This window comes from Bactrocera oleae, chromosome 6 (genome assembly GCF_042242935.1).
Source record: "Bactrocera oleae isolate idBacOlea1 chromosome 6, idBacOlea1, whole genome shotgun sequence".
In the NCBI taxonomy this organism is placed as follows: domain Eukaryota; kingdom Metazoa; phylum Arthropoda; class Insecta; order Diptera; family Tephritidae; genus Bactrocera; species Bactrocera oleae.
In genome coordinates, this window is record NC_091540.1 from 31288252 (window position 1) to 31316046 (window position 27795).

A 27795-nucleotide genomic window follows, 5' to 3' on the forward strand; every position below is an offset into this window, starting at 1 on the left:
CACTAACGACACTCTCGAAAGATCCTTCAGATTTCATAGCCCTTACTCCAGGGCACTTTCTCAAAGGAGCACATATTCTGGCCATACCTAAGCCAGGCGTGGAGTTTCTATCCTTACAAAATAAATCGGAAAGAATTAAAATTTTCCATCCTGATTTCAGCCGGCGATGGAAGGCTTGGTTGCATAGAGAAGCCGACGGTCATATACGAGTAGTTGACATCCGTACTCGAAACGGAACGCTAACCAGACCGCTCGTTATACTATTATTCCTATTAATCTCAGATAATAGCGAAAAGTCAGGTAATAAACCATCTGTACAATAATACCTACACGCAGAAATCGAAACATCCGTCTAAATATTCGCCCTTTTCTCTATACACGCTGGCACACACGCATACGACGCAGGAATGCGACTCCGGGGTCTTGTGCCAAATGTGTGGTAGACAGCATCATACGCTGCTTCACCGCACCCTGAGACGAGAGGTCAGTTGGCAGCCTCCCCCACGCATCCGCGCCACAAACAAACCTCAGCAAACCAAAGTTGCAACAACTACAGCGACTGCTAAATGAGTTAAGTTTTCCGCCCTGATATACTCAACTACAACGCACAACACACCACTCACAAGACAACACTGGCCCACACACCACAACAGGAAACAGCAGTATGCCCACACACCAATGCAACACTACTGGAAGCAGCAGCATACACACAGCAGAATACCAATTCACCATAACTCTACACAGCCCAACGACAACAAAACATCTGTCCTCGAAGCGGACAGACCCCTTTTTAGTGCGACTTGCGAGCATCCCACTTTTCCTCTTACATATATTTACCACGTCTCCACTGTCATACGACTAGAGAGTGATTCCGTTAAAATAACTTTTATATAACTATTAAAAAAAATCTGTAAACCTTGTAAAAAAAACAGTTTTCTGGATACTTTTATTCTCGTGGCAAGGTTGCGTGGTGATTGTGACACGTTAGTAGTGGTGTTAACAGACATCTATTGCTAAACCTTAGCCAAGGATGAAATGATGCGAGACTCTTTGAATCGAGAGAGAGCTGTCAAAACCCACATATTTTATAACATTTGCCAATCATGCCACTGTCGAAAGAAAATGGATTGGGTATTATATTGTAACGGATTTCTCGATAAATCGTCTACCTGTAACTCACTCTTGAGTTCGATCACTGGATTGTTAAATAAAAGTCCCAATTTAATGACTACACACTTATCTTTATTTTTAAATCCAACAACTTAACACTTATTGCTCGTTATTCGAGCTTACAACTTCTTACTTACAGCTTAATTGCTCTTATCACGACAACACTTTAACTAGAACTGTGTTTGCTGCACAATCCGGCAGCCCTTATATAGTAAATCTGTAACAAAACATTGCTTCTAGAACATTCTGGCAACTACGAATTCGCTAACTAGTTGCTTCTGGCAGTTTATCGTTGATTCGATTTTGTTCTATCATCCGCGTTCGTCACACTATGCATTTCGATATTATTTTTAGGTGCTCCGTCCCCGAGTAGGCCTATGTAACGCATATACATTCCTATATATTTGTATTTATATTGAAATATTTTTAAAAAATCACATAACATAAAAAAATAGCATATAATTTAAAAAAATTATAACAAAGAAACAACACAAGTCATAATAAAATATCATGGTTTTATAATGAACGTTTTAAATTAAATTAACAAAAATTTAGTTGCACGTTATTCAAAAGTATTTGTGTCGTTCCTTGAACGCACTGCTTTTGTTAGATATTTTTAGCGGGTTTATTTCTGGCATCCCGCCGTTTTTGACATCAGCTGCTCAAAATTCCCTGATTTTAATAATCAGGGAAAGAGAATAACATAAAAATCTGCGAAAATGAGAGAGTCTCGCATCATTTCATCCTCGCCTTAGCAATGTGCAGTATCCATTGAAAATATTGCTAGGGAAATATTCAGAAATCATATATTGCCGGTCGATATAGCCCGTGAAACGGGGTGTTGCCAGCAAGCAAAAATGTCAGCGAATAAGCAGGTAAAGAACAAAACGAATGATATAAATCTCTGGCAAAAATGATGATATAAATATTAGCAGCTCTATTAAATCAGTCGTATTCGAGAAAAATAATTCAGCGAACTTGAACGAATAATTTATTTAATACTGATTCTAAATTTTATAACAGAACAGAATTATTACTCCGTAATATATACGCATTTGAAAAACGTTGAGAAATCTTGTGAAACAAATAATAGCGCAAGAAACGAAACGAGCAATTTGTGAAGTAGTTAAAAGTGTTGTAGTAAATTTAGTCAGTGAATTATGTTTTCAAATAAATAAAACTAAAATAATTGAAATTAGGTATTTAATTGTGAATAAAAGGTTTATTCTAACTTCCCTCTCCCCGTCTAGAGACTTTGCTAGTCAACAATTGAAGTATATTGAATACTAATAAGTCGATAATATTATCAGCATCAGTAAGACACTCCCATCAACCAAAAATGAATTTATCATTTGCTGGATGCGGATTTTTAGGCATTTATCATGTAGGTGTAGCAGTATGTTTTAAAAAATACGCACCACATCTATTGTTGGAGAAAATTGGAGGAGCTTCCGCTGGCGCACTTTCAGCATGTTGTTTACTTTGCGATTTGCCGTTGGGTAAGTTTTAGAATTAATACATTTTAGTATACCATCTTAAACTCGTGATATTTCAATTATATGTTTGCTTCATATGTTATGTTAGTTATTATGGGAAAACTTTAGTATAAACGCTTCGAGGATAAAATGGGTATGGGCGGATAGAGGAGATCCTCCAAATCAAGAATATATATAGATATAGCCTCGGGAAACCTATGGTTTTCGAGATATTTGGGTTTAAAGTGCAAAATTTCGACTATTTAAAGTACGCATTTTTTCGTTATAGAATGAATTATACACTTATATTTTTAACTTTTATATCCACTAACACTTCACTAATTCGGTTTTTACACATTTTTTTTTATATTATATCATAAAAAATAGCTTTATTTCAATATTTTAATTATTCTTAATTATTCAATGTCAAATAACCAGTGTTACCTTATCGACATCTTTTGTAAGTGAACTGAAAGAAATGAAAACAGATTATACCCCAATTAAAATTTGTTGAAATTCCACTCCTTTTTAAAATAAAAACTTGAATAATAACTTTTATAATTTATCCTTTTCCACAATTTAAGCACAACTCACTAAACGCGTTTGAGTTTTATTTGCCAAATATGAAGTAAATGGCAAATGGAAAAAACGAAACGGTACTTTTCTTCAAAAGTAACAGTATTAATATCCGTTAGATAGCATTGATGTTAAGGATTATGTTATACCCTCTATGACAATATTACTTTTTCGCGTAGAACTCCTTTTTGCGTTGGCGGCCTTCGGCCGCGCTTCAAAAAAAATAACCCTGGTCGATCCAACACCAGGGTGTACCAAGGTCTTTTCGCGTGGAACTCCTGTTACGTTGGCGGCCTTCGGCCGCGCTTCAAAAAAAATAACCCTGGTCGGTCCAACACCTGGGTTTATCAAAAGAAGGAAACTAAAAAATTTATTAGTGTCCATCAACAATTATGATTCCTGTATTTAGGGTATAATCTCTCTTTTTATTTTATTTTTCTTCGTTTGCAAAATAAATTAGTATGGCAACACTGGTTATTTGACATTTACAACCATCTTGTTATTGTGAAAATCACAAAAATTTAAGAATAATTAAAATATTGAAATAAAGCTATTTTTTATGATATAATATAAAAAAAATGTGTAAAAACGAATTAGTGAAGTGTTAGTGGATATAAAAGTTAAAAATATAAGTGTATAATTCATTCTATAACGAAAAAATACCTACTTTAAATAGTCGAAATTTTGAACTTTAAACCCAAATATCTCGAAAACCATAGGTTTCCCGCGGCTATATCTATATATATTCTTGATCTGGAGGATCTCCGAAAGCGTGGGACGTTATTCTAAATCCGACCCGTTATTATTATTATTAAACAATTTCTGGGAAAACTTTAGAATACCGGGATTTCTAGAATATAATGGGTATGGGTGGATAGAGGAGATCTCCAGATCCAGAATATACAAAGATATAGCCGCTGAATTTTAAAATTTCAACTATTTAAAGTACTTATTTTTTTGATTAAAAATTACTTTTACAATTATATATTTCACCGATACCAATTGTATACCGGAAATCCTAGGACGGGTTCTATAGCCGAACCCCAATTTGTTAACTTTCTCTTTATGGGCTTACCATATACTCTTTTTGTGTGCAAACGAACCGCATTATTATCTTGGTAAAAAACCCACAATTTGAAAAAAGAATCCGGGGTTAAAATGGGTATGTACAGATACGATTACGATTTCTTTGGCGCATACTTGATAGTATGGACGGATAAGAGTCCTCAGGATGTTATGTATACACATATAGTCGCCTCAAACTTATAGTCTTCGAGATATTTGTACTCAGCTTTCACTATGTTTAACGCATTTTGCAAGTGTTCTTTCACGTCGAGCTCCCGGCTGCATTTTCTGATTCCTAATTTAAAATATTTTAGAATTTTAAACAAACATTTTATATTTTGTTTTTTCTTTATTTATTTATCATTTATACAGAATTTATTCTAATTATATTAGTAGTAATAATTATTATTAAGAAAATGATACTTTTAACTACATATACAGACGAGTTCGAAATAATAAGAACAACCAAAGCGAACATACAATTTTTGCACAAGTATTTTACAAAAAAAATTTTTTCGACAAACAGTTGTGTAAGGTTAGAGTTTTTGAAAAATGCAAAACTTGGTTATCATATGCATGTAAAATTTTTTTTACCGCATTTTTTTTGTTGCTTTGGGTGCGACTGCATTTAATATTATGTTTCGCCTACACGATTTTTAGCTATTTTGGTACATCTGGTGTGTAGAATTTACATGAGTGCGGTATCTAAGAGGAGTATATTTCCCCAAGACCTTTTTTTTTGCCACTTTTCTATAATTTTTGTAAATTTTTTGGTTTGGCGTCCCTTGCATCGCTTTTATTATCTATACAAGGGTATTCGATTGGATGAAGGTCAGGGGGATAACGCCTGCCAATCCTTTATATTAATATTTTTGTTACGAAACCTATCCTTAGCTCCTTTCGAGATATGCTTTGGGTCTTCCAGATTATTATTAACATAATAAATGATGTCTCTGGTTTCTGTGATCCTTGCTAGAGGACCAACACCAGTTCAAGAAAAACATTCCCATAGCATCAGCTTGAGGCATCCATTTTTTATAGTCTTCGTTGTATATTTTGCATTAACTTGCTGATTAGGGGATCGTCTGACATATTTTTTTCTTTAAATCATTCGAACTGAAGAATCTTTGTCTCATCGTTGCATAGAATCTTGTGCCTAACTGACAGAGGTTCCCCTACAAACATTCGAAAAAATTGTTCAAGTAGCCGTTTAAAGTTCGCACTTTTTAGTAAATGTACTTTTCTTGGACTATGTGCTTTCAGGTAAGCAGCGATCAACCTTTTTCTTTTTATATGGTTTGAAATAAATTTTTTTACCTACCTGGAAGTCATAAACGAGCACCTTTAACGATTTTTGTGATAAGCTCATGCTGTTTATTAGAAGTTTGTTTGTGGCTGCCGCTTTTTTCAGCTTCCGGCGACCAATTTTTACAGTTTAACATCATTCTGTAAATAACTCCCAGTTTCTACCTTATGTACGCAAACAATTTCCTTTAAAAATCAATTTTTTAATAATTTCGCTTTGCCCAGTAGAACAATGTCGAGTTCCTCTCGGTTTTAAAGGATTTACAATAATTTAAACGCCCCACTTGCTTAAATTCGCACTCAGGAAAAAATACATATTAAAATGTTATGAACATTTATGTAGAATAGAATAGATAATGATTGAGGTATGCACCGCGACCTATGGTCTATTGTGCCCTCCCCTAAGTCACAGCGACTCATCTAGCCCCAGCATATTTGATGAACTCCAATATACTGCTGTGCACCATTCTTGTGGAGGCTGTAGAGCGGACTAGCTCTTCAGCCAGTTCATTTCCGGCTATACCCCTGTGACCTCTCTGCCTGTCTGCTCTTTCCTCTTTACGGAGCAGCTCTTTAATGGTATGTAGACCAACCGCTACGCACGGTTCTACCATGTTTGTAGAGGCTGCAGAGCGGGCCAACTCGTCAGCAAGTTTATTTCCTGCTATACCCCTGTGAGCAGGCACCCAGATGAGGTGCACTCTATTGAGACTTATAGGCTGTTCAGCCGTTCTATACACTCCTGCACTAGTAACGATTTGACCTCAAAAGCCGATATCGCTTTAATTGCTGCCTGACTATCGCTGAGTATGGCGATGCTCTTAGTGCGATAGTCGCGTTGGAGGTTTATCTCTACACACCGTCTTATAGCATATACTTCCGCCTGGAATATGCTAGGAAAACTTCCCATGGCATTGGAGAGCTTGGTGCGTGGTCCTGCGGCCCCTGCGCCAATCCCCTCCAGCGTTTTCGAGCCGTCGGTGTACCACTTGATAGTGCTGTGCCTTAGCAGTAGGTCCAGCGTGGAATCGTTCCATTCTGCCTTACTGCCAAGGGCAACCCTGAACTTCCTAGTGAAGCTTACTGTTTTGGTAATGCTGTCCCTTGGAAGAAGGGCCAGTGGCATTGCGTCACTTAGGGCCTTCATCTGCTGGGACGAGATTACCTTCCCTTTGCCAAACCCTTCTGCTGCCGATTGAAGCAAGGTCTGTTTGGCCGTCTGCTCGATCACTATATGTAACGGTGTTAGCTCCAGCATTATTACATTTATGTAGCCGCCTTTTTGATTTTGTTATTATTTTTTCGAACAAGCTCTTTCAGACTCACAGCAACAAAATACGCCATAAAAAATTTTATGTGGATATGATAACCAAGTTTCGTATTTTTTTAAAACTATAACCTTACACAACTGTTTGTCGAAAAAAAGTTTTTGTAAAATACTTGTGCAAAAATTTTATGTTCGCTTTGGTTGTTCTTATTATTTCGAACTCGTCTGTATATGTAGCTAAAAGTATCATTTTCTTAATAATAATTATTACTACTATTATAATTAGAATTAATTCTGTCTTTGTTGACAGTAGACAAAGTCGGTTATGATATTAGAAATCGCTTTCAACGAAATAAAAATTATATTATTTCATATTTTTCTTATAATTAAACATGTATACGTTTAAAAACAAATAACTTTAATTCAATGAATGGTCAAAGCACATTAAAATATGATATGATAATCATATTGGAAAAATCGATCAGTTAGTATTTTTTAGGCATACAATTTTTTTTAATAACAGCACTCTGGCATTTTGGCATAGAATGTACATTGTTTTGTATCCAATACTTTTTCATTCTTCTAATAAGGCTGCCTTTAAATTTGACCAATAGAAAATACCATTAATTAACAATGTCAATAGTACTAAAATTTTATGGATCGCCAGTGGTCGAAATTCGACCAATAGAAAATAGAAATTATTAACAATGTTAATAGTATTAAAATTTTATTGAAGAATTTGATATGAATAAGAACTAAAGAAATTGTGTAGAAAACAGTTTGCAAAAAAAAAAAAATTAAAAAATAAAAATAATATTATATTTATAATTTTATTCTTGTAATGCATCCCTTTTATCATGTGCTTGATTTGATTGGGTTCTGGTGACTGTGGGGGATGTGGGAGAACATGTACAGCATTATATGCAAGCCACATACATAAGTTGTGGGCTGTATGTTTGTGATCATTGTCGTGTTGGAACGTGTATCATGTACCCAAATTCAGCATTTTATCGCTCTCTTTAAGGTTGTCCTTCAAAATATTGACATAAATTTGCTTGTTCATTATGCCCTCAATAAAAACCAATTCTCCCACGCCTGCAGCAGCCACGCAACCCTACACCACCACGCCTCCACCGCCATACCCTCATTTTTCCATCTGAGCGAAATATGTTAAATTTACTTTCATCCGAAAACAAAACTTGGTCCCAGTAGCTGCAAAGCTTGTCTTTGTAGTCTTTTGCATAAGCATTTCTTTTTATTTGGTTGATAAAAGATATGAGTGGCTTGCGTCTAGCATCACGTGAATTGAATCCGGCCTCGTGTAGCACATTTCTTATGGTTTGGCGGTGAATTTCATTTCCAAAGTTTACCTTTAATTCTGCTGCTAATTGGGTTGATGTAATTTATGGATCTTTCTTCACTTTTTGTAATATTGAAGCACATTCCAGATCGTTTATCTTACGGGGTCGAACGACGCGCGCACCGCTTTCGAATTTTTCCGACCTTTTGTAGCGGTTAACGATTTTCCTAATGGTAATTCACTTTGTTCTCGACCCACAAATAATTAAGACTATTTTATAGACCAAAAACACTTTTAAACTGCGCAAAACACATGCAGCGATAATGGGATGCCCAACTCTTTCCAGTGTGAGAGCGCCTCAAAATTAGCGTTTTTTTTTATAACATTTTCCATTGTAGCCAGATCAGACAAAATAATAATTTTGGGAAGTTAAATGAAAATACCCAATATTTATTAAAATTAAATATTATCATACATGTATTCGTTAAACATATGCAGAAACCATTTAAATAAATTTTTGTGATTTTGTGAACTTTCAATACTTAAAAAGTGAAAAAATGTATTAACTCTCAATTAGTAAATGTTTCTTTTTATCAGTATTAATTGCAAATAACACTACGAAGCATGGCATCACAAAAGATTTTATCACATACATTTCAATTTCGTGTTTTCTTTCATATTCATTGTTTTAAATTTTTTTTTAGTGATCTTCAACAGCAGCAACAAATCTCTCTGTTCACATATTTTTTTGTAGGATTTCAATCTGGCCGTCCCTATTTTTCCAATTGCTAAACGCCAGACCTCCTGAACTTTGACAGTTGCCTGACTTCAGGAGGTTTTGACTTTTAGCAATTGCTCTCTCATATCCAGTGAGAGATGAGTTGGGCATCTCTTTATCTCTGACAAATGAATATAAAATAACGGAACAAGTCAATAGCATTAGCAATTTTCAATAAATTTGTTTGCATAAGACGAAGTCTGCCAATACTTTTTTCCGTGTGATATATGGCCTTTTTTTATTTTATGAATTAATATGCTTTGACAATTCATTGAATTAATGTTATTTGTTTTTAAACGTATTCCTAATCTAATTATAAGAAAAAATATGAAATAATAATTTTTTTTTTCATAGAAGGCGATTTCCTAAATTGAAGCGGCTTTTGTCTCTTGTGCCAATATATTTTTCCACCACTGTATATATAGAAATATATCTAATAAAAAAACTTTATTAATATCTGAAAACAAAGATGTATTAAATACAAATAGTACTATTATCTGAAAAAAAGATTAATTAAATAAAAAGAGTAATAACATCTGAAAAAAAGGTTAATTAGTAAAAATAATAAAAATATCTGGAATAAAAGATTAATATTATCTGAAAAAAAAACATAAATTAAATAAAAATAGTTATAATAATTCTTTGGCTTTGGAGTCAGGATATTATGCTACAAAGAGATAGTGAATGTTTATCTTTCTTTCTCTTTGATTGTAGTTTAAGATGCTTCAATGAATTTAAATATAATCATCACTCTTTTGTGAAAAGGTATTTGTAATGGAAGACGCTAGAGAAAATGAAAAAAAAAAGTTTATTGCATATTTATTGCTTTTCCTCACCATTTCTGAGGTTGCAATGTAGGCGCGTTACCGATCTTTTTTGGGGTTCGGTTCCCCCGGAGGCACATATTCACCCATATAATATATACAGTTCTAAATCAATCTACTTTATAAAAACCAAAATAAATATATAAAACCAGGTACAATTCAATTGTATTCATTAACAAATACATGACAAAACAATCTGCTTCTATATATGATATATGTATGTATATAAAATTGGGTACGATTCATGAACAAGAGTAATAATGATCAAAACAATGTACTCAATAATATATAATATTTACAAAATATTCTAAATAACCCAAAACGATATACTTATTAAATGTAAATTTAATCTTTAGGAATTTTAATAATCGAAAAATATTTGAATATGTAATATAAATATTCTTAAAGTTATAAATTTTAAAACATAACACGGAAACACACTCGAGTATTAGTAGGCAACCCGTACCAAGTGTGACTTTAGTACAATGTAAGTAACGCTGCGCTGTGCTCTTTTTTTTTTATATGCGCCTGGTCAACCACAATTAAATAAATAAATGAATAAAATTGAAGAAATCAGCCAAAATTTTAATTTTACAATTGTACAGCCGCAGAACCACTGAAAATCCTGCCATCCCCTCGCATTTGGTTGTTGGCCACAAGCTGCTTCCTCACGTCGATTCTAAAAATCAGAAATTGAAGAATTTGTTTGATCTATTTTAATTTATTGCATATTACGCATTATCAGAGGTGTATTTAGAAATTGATAGTTGTCGGAATCAGAATTGAAACCGATAAAAAAAAATGTAGTAGGTGGCATGAATTCAGATATTATTGGTTTGACGTTGGAAACAGAAATTGTATCGGTTTTGGGTGTCACGGAAACTAGTTTTGTTATCAGAAACAAAGCAAGAGGATATTCGCTGATAGAATTTAAAATGTGATAATTGATTAATTTATCATTATTTCTATAGGAGAAACATAAGAATAAAACACAAAACGTAATAAACGTAATTTAACACACATTGTCTTTATTCAGTCGATAATGTGATATAAATCTGGAGAGTAAGCATGTATACAAACATACAAGTAAATGCAAACCCCCTGGTGCATCAAATGGTTTACTGGGATCTTTTGTTGCTATTTTATTCTACTAAAATAAAAGCTAAAGAACTCATTGTAAGTTTTAGTAGACTTTATTTAGTATTTTAAATTTATCAAACGAGTCTAAATTTATACATTTGCAAGTTTTGTCACATTAGTAAACAGCTGATTCGAATATGTAATGTGTCTATTCCCCGTTTACCACATTGCGAAGTTATATTTTATGATGTTGCCTGCTGTGAAAACTACAAATTAGTACTCAAAACGATTTAATTTAACAATTGCACCTTCTTTATTATTTAATATTTTGTTCTGCTATTTTATTTATATGTAATTTTTTTTGTAAGAAACCACAATGAAATTGCTTATTAATAACTTCTTTGATTATTATCATTGACATTTCTGAAGTATAATACATACATATATGGTATGGTAATTGGTTATACTCTATATGAACCGTATAAAGCCGTCAAAATGAAAATTAATAATTTTTCCTATGTTTGAACTTTAAAATCGACCAGATTGATAGATGTGATTTCGCACAAGCGTGCACGCCAATTGCAAAAACGTGGTTTTCAGAAAACGCGCTTCAAAGTTTTGATAAGCGATTTACACCTCGACGAGCTTGTCTATTACCTGAAATGTCTTTTGAACCACTGAAATCAAAGCTCATATTTTACACATATTTTTAGATAGTTTTTGAAGAGACTAAACAAAACAAAATTTCGTTTCGATTTAAATGATCCGACCGTCTTAAACTGAACGTAATTGAACGTTTGTTAGAATGAATTTAACAAGCTTCGGTTGAGGCGAATTTTTCTCTAGCAAAATCATTCGCTATAGACACGCTAACGTCGACCACGACCGCTTTCGCTTGACGTCGTAAGTGACCAACTTTTCACCACCAGGAAACATCCGCTTGGGATTCAGCACCGAATCAATGATGACATTTGGGTCAAATGGTTAATGGTTTTCTTTTCGGATCCATCTTGTTGAAATAGTTCCAAATCGACGAATCAGAAATCACAAATCACAGGGTCAAGAAATCACAAAAAAACGTACTCAGTATCATATTTAATAATGACTATTTAATAAAGAAATGTCGAAAAGGGTTAATAATGTAGATTTCTTCATATTTAATTGGTGCATCTAAGGAAGAACATAATAAAACTTTTTATGTATGTAAGGGAGGTTTATACATAAGAACATACAGGTTGGTTGAAAAATTTCTATTTTCAGAAAGAAATAGCATTTTTTTTCTCAAGTTGGTACATCTGTCGTGAGAACACATGCAAAGTTACAAGTCATTCTGTCAATTAATTCTTTGTTTACAAGCTATTTAAAGTTGACGTGTCAGAGTATTTTGTTAATATGAAAAAAAATTGAATATCGCGCGGTGATTAGATTCTTTGTTTTGAGTAGTTAAAAAGCAAAGGAAATTTATGCTACAATTGTTAGAAGTGTATTAGGAGTACTCACCTTCAAAACGCACCGTTGAATTTTGGGCTGGTGAACTTAAACGTGGTCGTACTAGGCTTGAAGACGATCCACGCGAAGGACGGGCAAAAACCGCAAAACACACAAGAAATCATTGAGCAAGTTCATAATATTGTAATTATAGATTCAAGTTTGACTAAGCTTGAAATTGCTAATGCGATAGGCATCTCAGACGAACGAGTACTTCACATTTTACATGGAGAATTACATATGAAAAAGCTGTTTGGAAAATTGTGCCGCATAAGTTAACAATCCAACAAAAACTGGATGGTTTTTTAGGTCCAAAGCAGGTGAAGTCACAACGATCTGGAAAGTAGGTTATGGCATTAGTTTTTTGGGATGCAAAAGGAATTTTGTTGATTGATTATCTGCAGAAAGGTAAAACAATCAACTCTGAATATTATTGAAGCCTTTTGAATCAGCTGCATGAAAAAATTCGTGAGAAAAGACGTGGTTTGCAGCACGAGAAATCATTTTTTATCAAGACAAAGCACCTGCTCTTAAAAGTGTTTTAACAATGACAAATTTCAACGAATTAAAGTATGAATTTGCTTGAGCATCCACCTTATTCACCACATTTGGCTCCCAGCGACTACTACCTTAGAAACCTGAAATAATTCCTTCTTGGAAAACGTTTTTCGTACAATGAAGAAGCTATTACAGCCATACACAAGTATTTTGCAGAACTTCCGGAAAGTCATGATAGGGATGGTATAAAATTATTGGAGAATCATTGGAATAAGTGAAGTCAAGGCAGATTGTATTGAATAAAAAAAAACTATTTCGTACCAAAAACAATATTTTTTCATTTCGAGCGCAGAAACTTTTCAGCCACCCTGTACATGTGCTAAACTTATATATTACTTAATATATAAGTATAACATTCGGCTAACTTCAAGGCATGTACAGTTGTGGACAAAAAATAAGGAAAATATTGTTGAAGTGTGAATTCAATTAAATTCTTTGAAGCTCTTGAACTCCCTAATTCTGAGTGCTTTAGGGAAATTATTAGCGGCTATCAGGGTTTTTAAAAGCCCTTAGTTAGGGACACTCAAAATAAATGGGAAAATAAATAAACGCTAAAAATCAGTCATACCCGCCGTAGCACATGTTAATTATTGAAATTCTATTTTCATCGATAAAATATACATTATTTGAATATTTTTTAATTATATAAAAATACATATATTTTTTAATAATATAAAAAAATATATATTTTTATATTTGTATAACAACTAGTTAGTTTCCCCAAGGTTGCTTCAATATAGGATGTGTAAGCATCAGTAAAACAATGATGTCAAAAAAGAGCTTTTCGAACAAGGGAGTTTAAGTTATGGTTCGGCTTCCGCAATCTCCGAACTTTAATGCTATAAATGTGTAGAAAGTAGTCAAAGAGTGCATGCATATAATTGCTAATTAAGGATATTCTTCCAAATATATATTTTAAACTTTTTATAAAGAGAATTTCTTAGTTCAAAAATCGACGTTTGTTTTACCCCTATTTTTATGACAAATGAAATTCCAAATATTTTAATTTTCATAAATTATGCGAAAAGCTTTTTTTTAAATTTAATTTAATATTTCCTACACATTAACAATTCATATTGAATTACTTCTTTTTAATAGTTGTTTTTTATTGGTCTTTGCAAAATCTGAATGGGTGATAAATGCGTGTGAAATATATACATTGAAAATATCAATTATAACAATATAGTATGTATGTATGTGTATGTATAATATATGTATTAAAAGTATGCACATAATACAATAAATGCAATAATAAATCTAATGTCTCATTATTGTTCTTTGTTCGAAGAATACTTCATTTTCTATGTGCTTTTTATTATTTTATTACCAAATGCGTTATTTATGCACACATGAATGTAGATAGGGCGTGCTATTCAAACCATTTGAAACTGGGTAGGTATCGGAGTAAAGGTCATTTTTCATTTGTGACGATATAATGATTACACTAGTTTACAGTCATTTTGCCACTGTGATGTTAGAGGCTGTTTCATGCTCATTCGGATTGCTAAAAATGGTAGTAAAAATTTCCTAACGCGTAAGATTTTTTGGGGGTGTAGGGGTCAAACCACCACCATTTAATAAAATGGCAAAAATAGCTGTACGTGACGGAACATTTTTTAACTCAAATTCGTAGTCAGAACACCTCAAATTCCCCTTCAGACCTCTTACCACATGTTATTAGTATATACGAGTATGCATCATATTGAAGAAGCATATTGTATTAAAATAAAGCAAAGAATTCATAGAAAACTTATTATTTTCAGGAATGCTCTCGATATAGCAGTTCTCTGTCGGATATAAATCGGCGCTCGGAATGAATTGATTTGGCGAGGTTTATCTCCCACCCGATCATAATAAAATTACTTGTATGAAGCTTATGTTCAATCTTATTTAAAAATGGGTGTACATCCACTCCCAGGTTGTTGGTTGGTATATTGCAGAGCTTCCGGAAAGTCGTTATAGGGATAGCATAAAATTATTGGAGAATCATTGGAATAAGTGTATTGAAGTTAAGGGAGATTATATTGAATAAAAAAATATATTTCGTACCAAAATTTTTTTTTTTCATTTCGAGCGCAGAAACTTTCAAACCAACCTGTATATTAAATTACTACGAAAATGGGAGCACTAAATTCCTTACTATTTATGTAATTTCGAAAATTTACAAGTCAGTATATCAAAACACATTTAATCATTACTACCTTATACTTGCACAAAGCCTTTCAAAGAGACATTGGTAATTTTATTTGGTTGGTCAATCCAAAAATTTGTATGTTTGTATATGTAAGTATGACATGTTATGTCAACAGTGGGAGAACCTTACAAATAGATTGAAAGGTTTGAATTGACGTCAATAATTGTTTTTATTATATATTTTTAATAATAAATCTTATTCAGTAAAAAACTATATGAGTACTTCTGTATGAATGCTTATCTATACTCGTATATATGTATGTATGTATACAAATGTGTAAATACACTTAAAATATCAATATGTACATACATATGTATATCCATACATCATTCGCATTTTCGTATGAATATAATTTCCTTCTGTGATAAGGAGGTTTTATTCTGTGCTGTATTAATATGTATATGTACATATGTATTTATATACGTATATACTCGTATGTACCTACCCTGCCTGCCAAAAGTGGTGAAACACTTAAGTTTTCAAACCTTCAAAACTGGTGAAAAACTAGTCCACGCGCCATAGGCGGCGTGACAATCTTCATCACTTTCTCTTTACACGAACGTATAGGTGGGAGCATGCATCCCTGTTGTTCTCACTCAGCAGTGTCATACAAAAATCATATAGATACACTGCTCTAATTTCCCTAATCATCAGCTGACGCAGGGTTGCATTTTCGGAAACGTAATTTAAAATATGGGAAACTTTGGAATACCGTCCCAGGATTTCGGGGAAAAAATGGGTATGGACGGATAGAGAAGATCCTGCAGATTCAGAATATAACCGCGAAAAACTTATAGTTTTCGAGATATTTGCGTTTAAAGTTGAAAATTTTAACTATTTAAAGTACGTATTTTTTCGAAAAAATGAATTTTCCACTTTCATTTTACCTTTTATAAAGAATAATAAAGAAAGTAATAACTTTATGCATAATGAGAAATAACCAGTGTTACCTTATCACATCTTTTGTAAATTACATGAAATAAATAAAATATAAATTAAAAAATTATACCCCAAATATAGGAATCCAAAACCTAAAAAAATAAAATGTTAAGAAATTAGTCCAATATAATAAAATGAAACTGTTTGTACACTGTTTCAAAATTATAATAATATCAGATAAAGAACATTCATTTTGAAGATTATGTTATACTCTCTATGACAATATGATTTCTTCGCGTAGAACTTTTTATTAAGTCAGTGGCCTTCGGCCGCGCTTCAAAAAAGATAATCCTGGCCGATCCAACACCGGGGTGTACCGAGTTTTTTTTCGCGTAGAATTCCTTTTTGCAGTGGTATCCCTGGTCAATCCAATACCGGGGTTTTTCAAGTGAAGGAAAATACTAAAAGATTTATTATTCGGCCGCACTTCAAAAAAATATCCCTGGTCAATCCAATACCGGGGTTTTTCAAGTGAAGGAAAATACTAAGAGATTTATTATTGTCCATCAACGATTATGGATTTCTTCGAAAAGATATGGTATATCCAAAAGCGTGCGTTGGTGTTAGTGCTTGAAGAAAAAATATGTAATTGTGTTAAAACTTCTGGGGAAAGTGGTTGGCCTGGCTGGCAGAATATGTCACATATTACATGTGTATACTTATGCAAGCATGTGTATGTGAATATATATAAGGTTGGAAGGTATCTCCCTTCCGCTTTTTTGCTCTTCATTCAATGCTTTATAAAAAGTGTTACAATGATCGGATTTAGTTAAAATATGCGCCGTTTTGTTCGATGATCTGTTTCCATCTAGACGGCAACTTACTTAATAATACCTTCCTCGTAGAAGCCCCCCTCCTTATTTGCGAAGAATTCGGACAGCCACTTTTCACAAGCCTATTTTGAGTTCAACTTCACACCACCAAGGGCATTCGCCATGGACAGGAACAGGTGGTAATCACTTGGCGCTACGTCCGGGCTATATGGTGGATGCGATAAAACCTCCCATCCGAGCTCCCGTAGCTTCTGACGAGTCATCAACGAAGTGTGTGGTCTGGCGTTGTCCTGGTGGAACACTACACCCTTCCTGTTGGCCAATTCTGGACGCTTCTGGTCGATCGCCTGCTTCAAGCGGTCCAGTTGTTCGCAGTAGATGGTAGAATTAAGCGTCTGGCCATATGGGAGCAGCTCATAGTGGATGATTCCCTTCCAATCCCACCAAACACACAGCAAAACCTTCCTGTTCCTGTTGAACGCAATATTCAAACTAATCATGCATAGCGTTGTTTTGTAGGTTATGTCAAGACCTTTCAAATTATGTATAGTGTTGCCAGATACGAGCTCTGTAGCGCTTTGTACATAGCCGCGAAATTCAAAAGACAAAAAAGCGGAAGGGAGATACCTTCCAACCTTATATAATAAAATAAATGTAAATACAAAGTTGCATGGGAGCAAATCTAATAAAAGTTCGCGGCCTGAGCAAATGGATTTGAACTTATCAGTATACTTCTAATTAAATTGAAGCATTATGTGGATCGCAAACTTTGCATTGTTTACCGCTACTTGTGCGTACGTACATATGTACATTCATACTGTATCGCGCAAAACCGATCTAGTTTTATTTTAACTCTATATATGAATAATTAAACACACCCAAAATAAAAAAGAACCGCAGAAACTTTTAATATTTTCCCATTTTTGGCACGGTTCGCTAGGTTTACTTAGACGTACTGATACTGAAAACTAACGAAAAATATTAGTTTGCTTTTCTTCTTTGGAACATCTTCTCACTTACTTTCACTTTGTGCTTTTGATTATTATTAGTCGTACGTATTAGTCGTAAAAAAGTAATTCAAATAAAAGCATTGCGTACTAAAAAAATATAATGAGAACAAGTAAGGAAGGGCTAAGTTCGGATGTAACCGAACATTTTATACTCTCGCAAAGTCAAATGGTATACTCGTTTGAGATTTTTTTGTGGGGTCCACATATATAGTACTTAGGGGCTTGAACACTTTTGGTTCGATTTAGACAATTTTTGGTCACAAGGTGGCATAGTTTAAACGCATTATTCACACAAAGTTTTGCCCCGATACAATCATTGTTGCTTGATTTGCATAGTGGAAAGTGAAAGAATCAAATAGAATTTAAAATGGTGTTATATGGGAAATAGGCGTGGTTGCAATCCGATTTCGCCCATTTTCGCACTATAACATAGAGATATGAGAAGAATGTTATGTCCGAATTTGGTTGAAATTGGTTAAGCAGATCTCAAGATATGGGTTTCCACCTAACCCACTGTCTAAATTTGAACGCGGTTCCTTTAAAGTCATCTCATACCATCCCAGTGATAAAATTTATTGTCTCTGGCGTGTTTAGTGCTTGATTTATCGCGCTTTTAGTAGTTTTTAACAGTACCGTTATATAGGGAGTGGGCGGAGTTGCCACCCGATTTCAACTATTTTCACACTGTAGGTAGAGGTGTGAATTTTGTTATTATAGCATTAGCGGTTTAGGAGATATGCACATTAAACCTATTAGCGGCGGCCTCCCTAATGTGATCCTGTGTTCCAAATAACAGTCTTGTATTTAATTGCGGAGCTTAGTTATTTGTTTTTGATTAATGGCGTTTTGTGGGCGTGGCAGTGGTCCGATTACGCCCATCTGCAATACCAACCGTCTCACGGTACCAAGAAACATGTCTACCAAGTTTCATAAAGATATCTCAATTTTTACTCAAGTTAGAGCTTGCACGAACGGACGGACGGACGGACGGACAGACAATCACCCGGATTTCAACTCGTCTCTTCCTCCTGATCATTTATATATATTGTATATAACCCTATATCTAACTCGATTAGTTTTAGGTGATACAAACAACCGTTAGGTGACAAAAACTATTATACTCTGTAGCAACATGTTGCGAGAGTATAAAAATAAGTGCCGAAATAGAAAACAGGATCCTGGTGATGACGAAAGATGGAAATTCTTCGAAAAAATAGTCGAAAATATATATATAAGCCAACGTACTGTAGTCAATATTCTCAAGTGGCGAAATACTGTATGTGCGCAAAATGTCGAAAGGCGGACTAAACTATTCTCAGACTAATACCATGTTTATGCTTCATTTCTATTTGGTTATATTCTACACATGTAAAACCTATAAGCATAAACTACAAATATACTAATTCAACGCAAAGCCACATAATTTTTAAGAAAAGTCGATAAAATTTCATTAAAATGTCACACATTTTGACTAACCTGAACGGTTTAAATACAGCTGGAAAGGCGGAAATTATTTTATGGGGTATATTGGGGATAGAGAAAGGGACGGGCTGAGTGGATTAATTTTGACAGGTATACTCTAGAACATAATTTGAAGCAATTTTAAATATAAATAATATTCACTGACCGAAACTTGTTAGAATAACGAAAACGTTGGGAGTAGTATTGACACGATTTTATCAATTTTTGTCAATACTACATTCCACTAACATACTACAGACTAGGAAAATGCGCCCAGGGTTTCGTTAAGGTACCTCACATACCATCACCAATCATATGGAGTAAAATCAGCCGCATGCTTGAAAATCCTGATATTGGTTATATGGTGGCTAGTTCAAGTTTTAGCCCAATTTTATCCATTTTACACACAAAGATGCACACAGATGTTATGACGCTCTCTAATTTTCATTAAAATAACTCACATATTGGCCGATATATGTACCCATAATTATGAAAGTGGTCTAAGTAAAAATTAAAAAAAAAATTACTTTATCACTTATTTCACACGACATGAGTTTAAACTAAATGTCTTCAATGTAATTTTTACGACATCGTCAAAACTGAACCTTTGGATAGTAGTTGTAATTATAACGTTATACGGAATTCATTTAGTGTTAATTATGAAAGTTTCTTTTGCATGAAATTGAATGCTTTAGTTATTACTTTTCGTATCCAGCCTGAACAATCGAAATCGATGTTTGGACTCGGCGATTTCTATTATTTGATCGATTTTGTCGATAATTGGTCTTCCAGGGCGTGGTGAATCTTTGACATCGAAATTACCGGAACGGAATCGACGAAACCAAAATTGGTCATGATTGGCTGTTACAGTATCAGGACCATAAACGCATTTACATTTTCAGCCGCCTGGCTTGCTTTTTCGCCCTTATCGAAGAAAAACTGTAAAATATAGCTATTTTCTCTTTGCTAGTGTCCATCTTTGACGCGCGCTCAAACAAAACTGAATCAACCAATCACCAAACTGTGAGAAGATTTTTTAGCACGAAATATCATCTTTCTAACGCCATCTAGCCGAACCCGATCGGACTTATACAACGCGAGATACAGATAAACAACGCCATCTATTGTAAAAATAATGGACTTTTACTACACCTAATATAAATATAATTTGAAAATACCGCGGGCGAATCTGTCTCTTGGCTAAAAATTCAATGGATGAATTCTAAAAGAGGAAGACCAAAAATATACGAAAATATTCAATTACTTCCATTATACAAAACAACTAGACCAATAACGGAAAAAAACATAAAGATCTTATGTGTTTACTACCATACATCTCCTCAGTTTTTCAGGAACATTTTAAAAATCTTAAAAACTCGGAATTGTTATAAAAATTGATTACTTTTTGAAAATGATTAATAAATGTTTATGAATTTTTTCGTTAAAGTTGTTGTTTCAAGTGAAAATAACAATTTTTTATTACTTTAAGTCAATTATAGAACATTCAGTTAATTTTGAAAATGGTCTAAGTCAACAACATTTCCCTATGAAATTCACACAAAATTGTATATCTATAATAAATTTCTATTAATAAAGACTAAGAAGGTTATAAATTAAAATGTCGCATTATGTAAAAATATTTTTTAATTTATTCAAACGCCTTTCATTAAATATCTCGAAACAAGAAATATATGACTTAGACCACTTTCATTTATTGGGCCCATATGTGGTATAAAGTCACCCGCAAGTTCAAAAATCTTTATATTAAGTATATGGGGGCTAAGGGAAGTATTTCCGTTCGATTTGGACAATTTTTGGTCATAAGGTGGCATAATTTAAAGGCATCATTCGTGCAAAGTTTTATCCCGATACACTTATTGGTGCTTGATTTGCATACTGGAAAATGAAAGGACCAAATGGAATTTAAAATTGTATTATATGGTAAGTGGGCGTAGTTGTATTTCACCCATTTTCACACTGTAACAGCAATGCCAGAAGAATGCTATATACTGAATTGGGTTGAAGTAGGTCCCGAGATGTGTGATTTCTCTTAAAATCGGGCGGTGTCACGCCCATCGTCCTGAAAAAATAAAGTATGGAGAAAAATTTGATAAATTTGGGTAACATTTTTGGTACATAATACAATTTTTGGCATAAAATTAGCATTACGGGAGCCCTGTTTTAATCAGCTTAAATGCAAATCAGACATTTAATGTCTTCTGAATGGAAAGACAAGTAGAGTTGTTTATAATTTTTTTTTTAAATATGTGCCAATTTATATTTAATTTCTCAACTACAATACTTATCAAATCAACAAACAAAACGCACAGTACTTTATTTATCTGATGTACTAAATTTATCTGATGACGTTTAACTTAACTCTAAAGTAGTTTATACACCCGAGTTAACTATACAAAAATGTGTATATTCTATCCGAATATATCATTTAACTCGTGGTGAAAAAGTGTTTATGCATATGGGTTGAACTTATCCGTGTAGAATATAACCGAGCAGAAATGAAGCATAAATATGGTATAAGATGCACGTTCAATGGAACGGGAAATGCGATAACACCAATGGCAGCGTCTACAATACTAGTGGAACCGAATTCCGAACAATTTTATTCAAAATCTAGTGGAAAGAATAAAACACGAAATTGTTTATCATCCGTTGTTTTTAAAGTAAAAAAAGTAGCGTCATTCGAAAACTAATGAATAGAATGTCATGAAATTTTAACGGCTGTCTTTTGAAGGTTAGTACTAACTGAAAATAAGGTGAATTCAATAAAACTAGCCCCATTTATGTGTGAGTCCCGGTCCTTTTCAGCCCATGTATTAGTTATTCTAATATTTTGTTTACCTTCCTTTGGACTTCGAGACCTCCCTTAATCTTCCAAGCTTGGATCTGCAAGATTTTTTTTGTAAATTGTGGAGAGACTTATAAAAACACACTATCACACTTATCATCAAAAGCTTTATTTTTGGATCGCCAAAATTTAAGAAGTTTTTCTTAATTTATTTCGAGTTTGATTCGCCTTTGATATTTGGAACTTTTTATGTCCTTGCAGACTGCTTCTGGGCGATGTTCTCCTGATTTTACTAGCACTTTTATTTTTAGTGAATTATTTTTGCTTGTGTTTAGTTTTTATTTATTATTTATACTAAGTTAAGTCTTGTTGTTGTATTAAATACTGTGCGGTAATAACTTCAACCTTGGGAGAATTGCTCTTTATTTATTTTTGGTTCTCACAGTATAACACTGGTCTGCAGTGGTTTCGTTGCCCCAGATATAAGATCGATTTTGAATATATTTGTGCTCACAGTTCATGAAACTATTATTGATTGCTTGTGGAGATGCGGCATAAAGCCAAGATTGACAATATTTTTAGGGGAGCATTTGATATCGTGAAATAAGCATTCTTATGTTTGAATTTATTTTGCGCATGTTTGACGTCTTGAACCGGTTATAAATTTTTGAAGATGACAAAAATATATGAGAAGATTGGAAAACAGTTGAAAACAGATACAATTTTACTCAATAAAAGAAACTACTGCTGGATACATGGCTATCACAACCCATTTTAATCGTTCACTTAATTGGCAATTATTTTGTCAATAGATAAATTACATACATACAAACCCAAATATCTTCTCGCAAACATATTCTATTAATTTCACTAAAACTTTTTCACTATAAACCAATAAATGAAGTTTATTTCACAATTTAACAAAAGCGTTTACGTTTTTGTTATTTGTTACATTGATATTTGAGAGTTTTTCTCTGTTGCCTCTATTCGTTCTAGAAAAATTACTTTACATGAATTTGGATAGTGGAATGTGTTTTTGTAAGATTTGTTTGTGTAAAAAAAAAGACTTATTTTGCGAATTTTTTTCTTAAATATGGATTGAGTAATTTTATTCGGATCTTTTGTACATTAGTGAGCATACTTTCGACAATATAGGGCAATTTTTTCATGCAGGAATATTGAAGCATAAGCCTGTAACAGAGCTTCTTCCAGAACGTCTTGAGAAAAAAAAACAATTTGCGGTGTTCACCATAACTCGGCTGGAAATTATCCGAAACAAAAAAACCAAGAATAATTAGTTAAATTATGAAGATTTGATATATTGACCCACCCCAATGTTCTCTGATAATTTTTTTTCATTTAAAAATTCTTGGCGGATATTTAAAGTGTAAACTATTATTTTCCACTAAAAATTTCGCCATTTTGGGGGTGGAAAACACCCTTAATGTAAAAAAAAAAATTTTTACTAAACTATGAATGATGAATCGGTCAAGTAGTTTTGAAATGACAGTGAAGTGGACTTTGAAAAAGTAGTTTTGAGAAAAACGCGTCTAAAGTTTATGAACTATTGGTTGGAGCGTTAAAGGCCAGGAGATTAATAAGACAATAACTTTAAGAATATTGCTTCTATCGACCTAAAATTTTAAGGACATATTCTTGAAATGTTAAACAATAAGATAAGAGAAAAATCGATTTTTCGAAAGTAAAAACCCTACCCCCCCTTCAAGGGCTCGTCTTGGATTTGTGTAAGCACTCGACGAGTAAAATGAGAATCTACGCAGCAAGGAATAAATAATCGTTGACTACGAACAGAAAAATGGTTTTACCAACCATACTAATATCCAGATAAGAAAAAAACCAATATGCACAATACTATGCTCAATAAAAATCATACACTTCGCAACAGTCGCTCTCATGACTTTTGCTAGGACATTGATGACCATAAATTCATCATAGCTGAAAATTGTCAGTTATGACTGAAAATCTATCACAAATGAAAATCCTTCTGCGCAGTAGGTATGTATGTAATTTTCTTTCAAACACTTTTATATTCATACAAAGTATATAAATAACTAAAAACTAAAAAAATTAAAAAACTTTACAACGAAAAATTAATCAATAAATTAAAACCCAAGCATTTTTGGTTATGTTGTGTCTTTCCTTCACTTTCATTTAAATTTTTTTTTGATATAAAACGGCAAAAATATCTTCTAATTTGAGCAACGTGCAACTTCTTTGATATTACGCAAAGATTGCCATTCTTGGAATATCACTATTTCTCTAAATTGCCATGGGAATGTGTTCTTTCTCTTTTTGACGTATTCACAATTTTCTTTGTCAAAACCGTAAACATTGACTGTCATTTGACTGTCAGTATTGACAGTACTAAAGAATTCAGCTATTTCATTGTTACATATGTAAATCTATAGTAAGTATTATAAGTCGTAGGTGTCTCTCTTTAGCAAAAACAGTGGCGGTCAGTTAACAAGTAAACTGGAGGTTTCGAATGATATAAAAAATGTGAATGTACTGGTCAGCAGTTTCTTGTAGGGAGGACAACTTATAAAAATGACACACCTCTTTTTTATGTTGTGTAGCTATCGTAAGCCAGAGCTTTGTTATTCGTCGTGCCCCTTATTTATTCTCGTCGAACAAACCTATTTATTATTGTTAAAATCCATCTATTATAAAGGTATGTATGTATGTTCTTACAAAGGGCAGATATACATATATAGGTATACATATGTATGTTTTTATTACTCGCACTGGATTGCGCAGTTACATAGCTAGCTAGATGCGTTAGTATGAATCATGTAAATATGTATGTATGTACATCAGCTGTGCTCACATCTTGAGTTCGCAAGCAAGGCAAGTTTCTTTGTTATCACATCACGTCCCTTCAAGAAGTGACAGTCATCTGACTGGTCATATGACAGGCACAGCTGAAAAATTTTTGTCAGCGCGCTGAACAAAGTTTCTATTATTTTCTTAAGAGCCTTGTGCAAAAACTAATGTAAACAAACGTATGTGTGTAAGTTTTCATCTCTCTTTAACACTTGGGTATTCGGAATTGATTCACTATATATCTATACTCTCATTCTTATGTATTTTTCTGAATCATTGCTGACCATAAATCCATCATAGCTGAAAATTGTCAGTTATGACTAAAACACTATCATAGCTGCAATTTGTCAGTTATGACTGTAAATCTATCACAAGTGAAAAATTCTTTTGCGCAAGAAATGATATAATTTTTATTGCTTTAATAAATTTAAAAATTTTAATTAAAATTAGTTATAATAATATACAAAAATATAAAAAAAGTGTAACAAAAATATAATTAAATAACAAGTTATGAAAAGAAATTTTCACTTAATCCCATGCTTGCTCCTCTTAACAGCTCTGCTGTACGTATTTCTCCAGTTCATGAATATTTGGGAATTTGAAAATGCTTAAATAAAAATGAAAATTAACTTAAAATATAATTTTATTTGAAACTTAATTAAAACTTACGTATATTATATTTGAAAACTCCTTCGTTATTTATTTATTTTTAATAAAACAGAAATTGTTATTGCACAGAAGCAGGCAACACTTTTGGTTTATCACACGAAATTACAGCTACATAAGTATTTCACAACTTCTCAAAACTTTTATGGAAATGTATGCTGTCTCCTTTCGACGTACACAGACCTTGCTTTTGGAAAAATCGTAAACATTGACAGTCATTTTACTGTTCATTTGACTGTCAGTACTGACATAATAAATGTAATTGTGTTGGTTAATCCATCAGCAGTTTTTTGTAGGGGATATAGCTGTCGTTTTTAGACTTCATGCATGCACTAACCACAAACCAGTATATGTATGTACATATGTATTGTACTTATGCATATAGTGGTTCACACGCATAATCGGACACACTTTACCAAAGGTTTATTTGAATAAAAACTTGCTGAAATAATAAATTTATGTTTTTTAAATGATACATATATTTACATTAATTTATGTAGTTTAATATTTCAATATTTTGATTTCACATAATTTTTACGTTTTTCGTTTAAAAAAGATACACTACTCCTAATGTCACACGAATAATGGGACAGAAATTTTGTGAGATAACGGTTTATTTTGAACACGCGAAATTGGTCATATAGTCAGCAGAAGCCATTCAGCGGTGAACGATATCATCAAGATCTACAGAGAGAATCCGTGTAACAAGTAAGAGCAGAGAAGGATAGGGAGGTATTTCAAATAGTCGAGAAGAAAGGCGAATGATTAATCAAATAAAGGTAGACCTCTTAAAAACTGCCCCGGAACTTCAAAAATTTGTATCTGATTCTATAGGAAAAGTGGTCAGTAGTGAAACAGTTAGGAAAATTTTAAGAAAACATGATTATATCGGCTGTGTCATTCGTAAAAAGCTATATCTAAGCCCCAAGCATAAAAAAATACTAATAATTAATTTAAGGAATACTTATCAAAAACATGTGATTTTTTTATGTATGGCGTAAACCAAATACAGAATTCAAAAGGAAAAATATAGACGCGACAGTAAAACATGGAGGAGGATCTGTGATGGTTTGGGCTGTATATCCAGTTCTGGAGTGGGTAATTTGCAATTTATTATCTGAAAACACTTTTATTAAAGATACTTTTGCCTTCTATCAAGATAATGACCTAAAGCACATTTCGCATGTTGCTCTGGTTAATACACGACTGCTCGAAACTATTGCAGACTTCTCCCCAGTTTCCAGACTTAAACGTTATCGAACACGTTTGGGAAGAATTGTCAAGAAGGCTTTATAGAATGACATGTACATACAGGTTGGTTGAAGAGTTGATTGGTCTCACCAAGAAATAGCGCTACTAGCTCCATTTATTTATTTTTTTTCAAGTTTTTAAATCTGTCGTGAGAACACATGCAAAGCTGGGCAAAGTCATTCTGTCAATTAATTCTTTGTTTACAAGCAATTTGAAGTTGTAGGGTGAAAGTATTTTCTCTAATTGGAAAAATTGAATATGATGATTAGATTCTTGGCCAAAAACCGCAACCACACCAATCATTGAGCAAATTCATAATATTGTTAGGGAAGATCCAAGTTTGACTAAGCTTGAAATTGCTAATTCCATATGCATCTCATATGAACAAGTACTTCATATTTTACATGGAGAATTACATATAAAAAAAGGTGTTTGGGAAGTTAGTGCCGCGTGCATTATGGGGTTAGGGGTAGTCAGAATTTTCAAAAAATCAATTTTTTTTTTGCATTTTCGTTAAGTGTAATATGCTCTGAAAATTTCAAGTTGATCCGACAATTACTTTTTGAGTTATCCGACAAATAACAAAGCGCGCTCGGGAGCAGAAAACTTTAAATGCGTTTTTCTCAAAACTATGTTTTTTGAACTGGTGACAACTGTAACTCTAAAACCGCTTAGTAGATTTTAAAGAAATTTATACAGGTTTTAGAATACATACTAAACTCGTGCCTGATCGAAGGATTTTTCTTTCCAAAAATTTCGATTTTTTAAGACCAATTGACTTTTGATTTTTTCCCAAAAATCTAGAAAAAAAATTTCCTGAGGCCGTCATTTTTTTAATTTTTGAAAAAACAAAAAAAGCTTTGATCAGATTAAGGATTATATATTTATAAAACTAATTTTTTCTGTCCGATTGATTTTAGATGAATCTCCAAGGACTTATGATTGTCACCGCAAGTAAATTTAAA

The 27795-nt window shown here is 33.2% G+C and overlaps 1 protein-coding gene across 2 annotated transcripts in view; it reads left to right on the plus strand.

Moving 5' to 3' along the window:
* The first annotated feature begins 2062 nt into the window (after positions 1-2062).
* Positions 2063-27795, plus strand: part of bmm (brummer) — a 70424-nt gene continuing 44691 nt past the window's right edge. The window contains exon 1 of one of the 2 annotated variants that reach the window (XM_036374059.2): positions 2063-2669. In XM_036374059.2, the coding sequence (XP_036229952.1) occupies positions 2510-2669 (160 nt within the window). In that variant the 5' untranslated portion in view covers positions 2063-2509. The remainder of the gene's footprint in view (positions 2670-27795) is intronic. The other variant, XM_070111652.1, reaches the window with a different exon arrangement.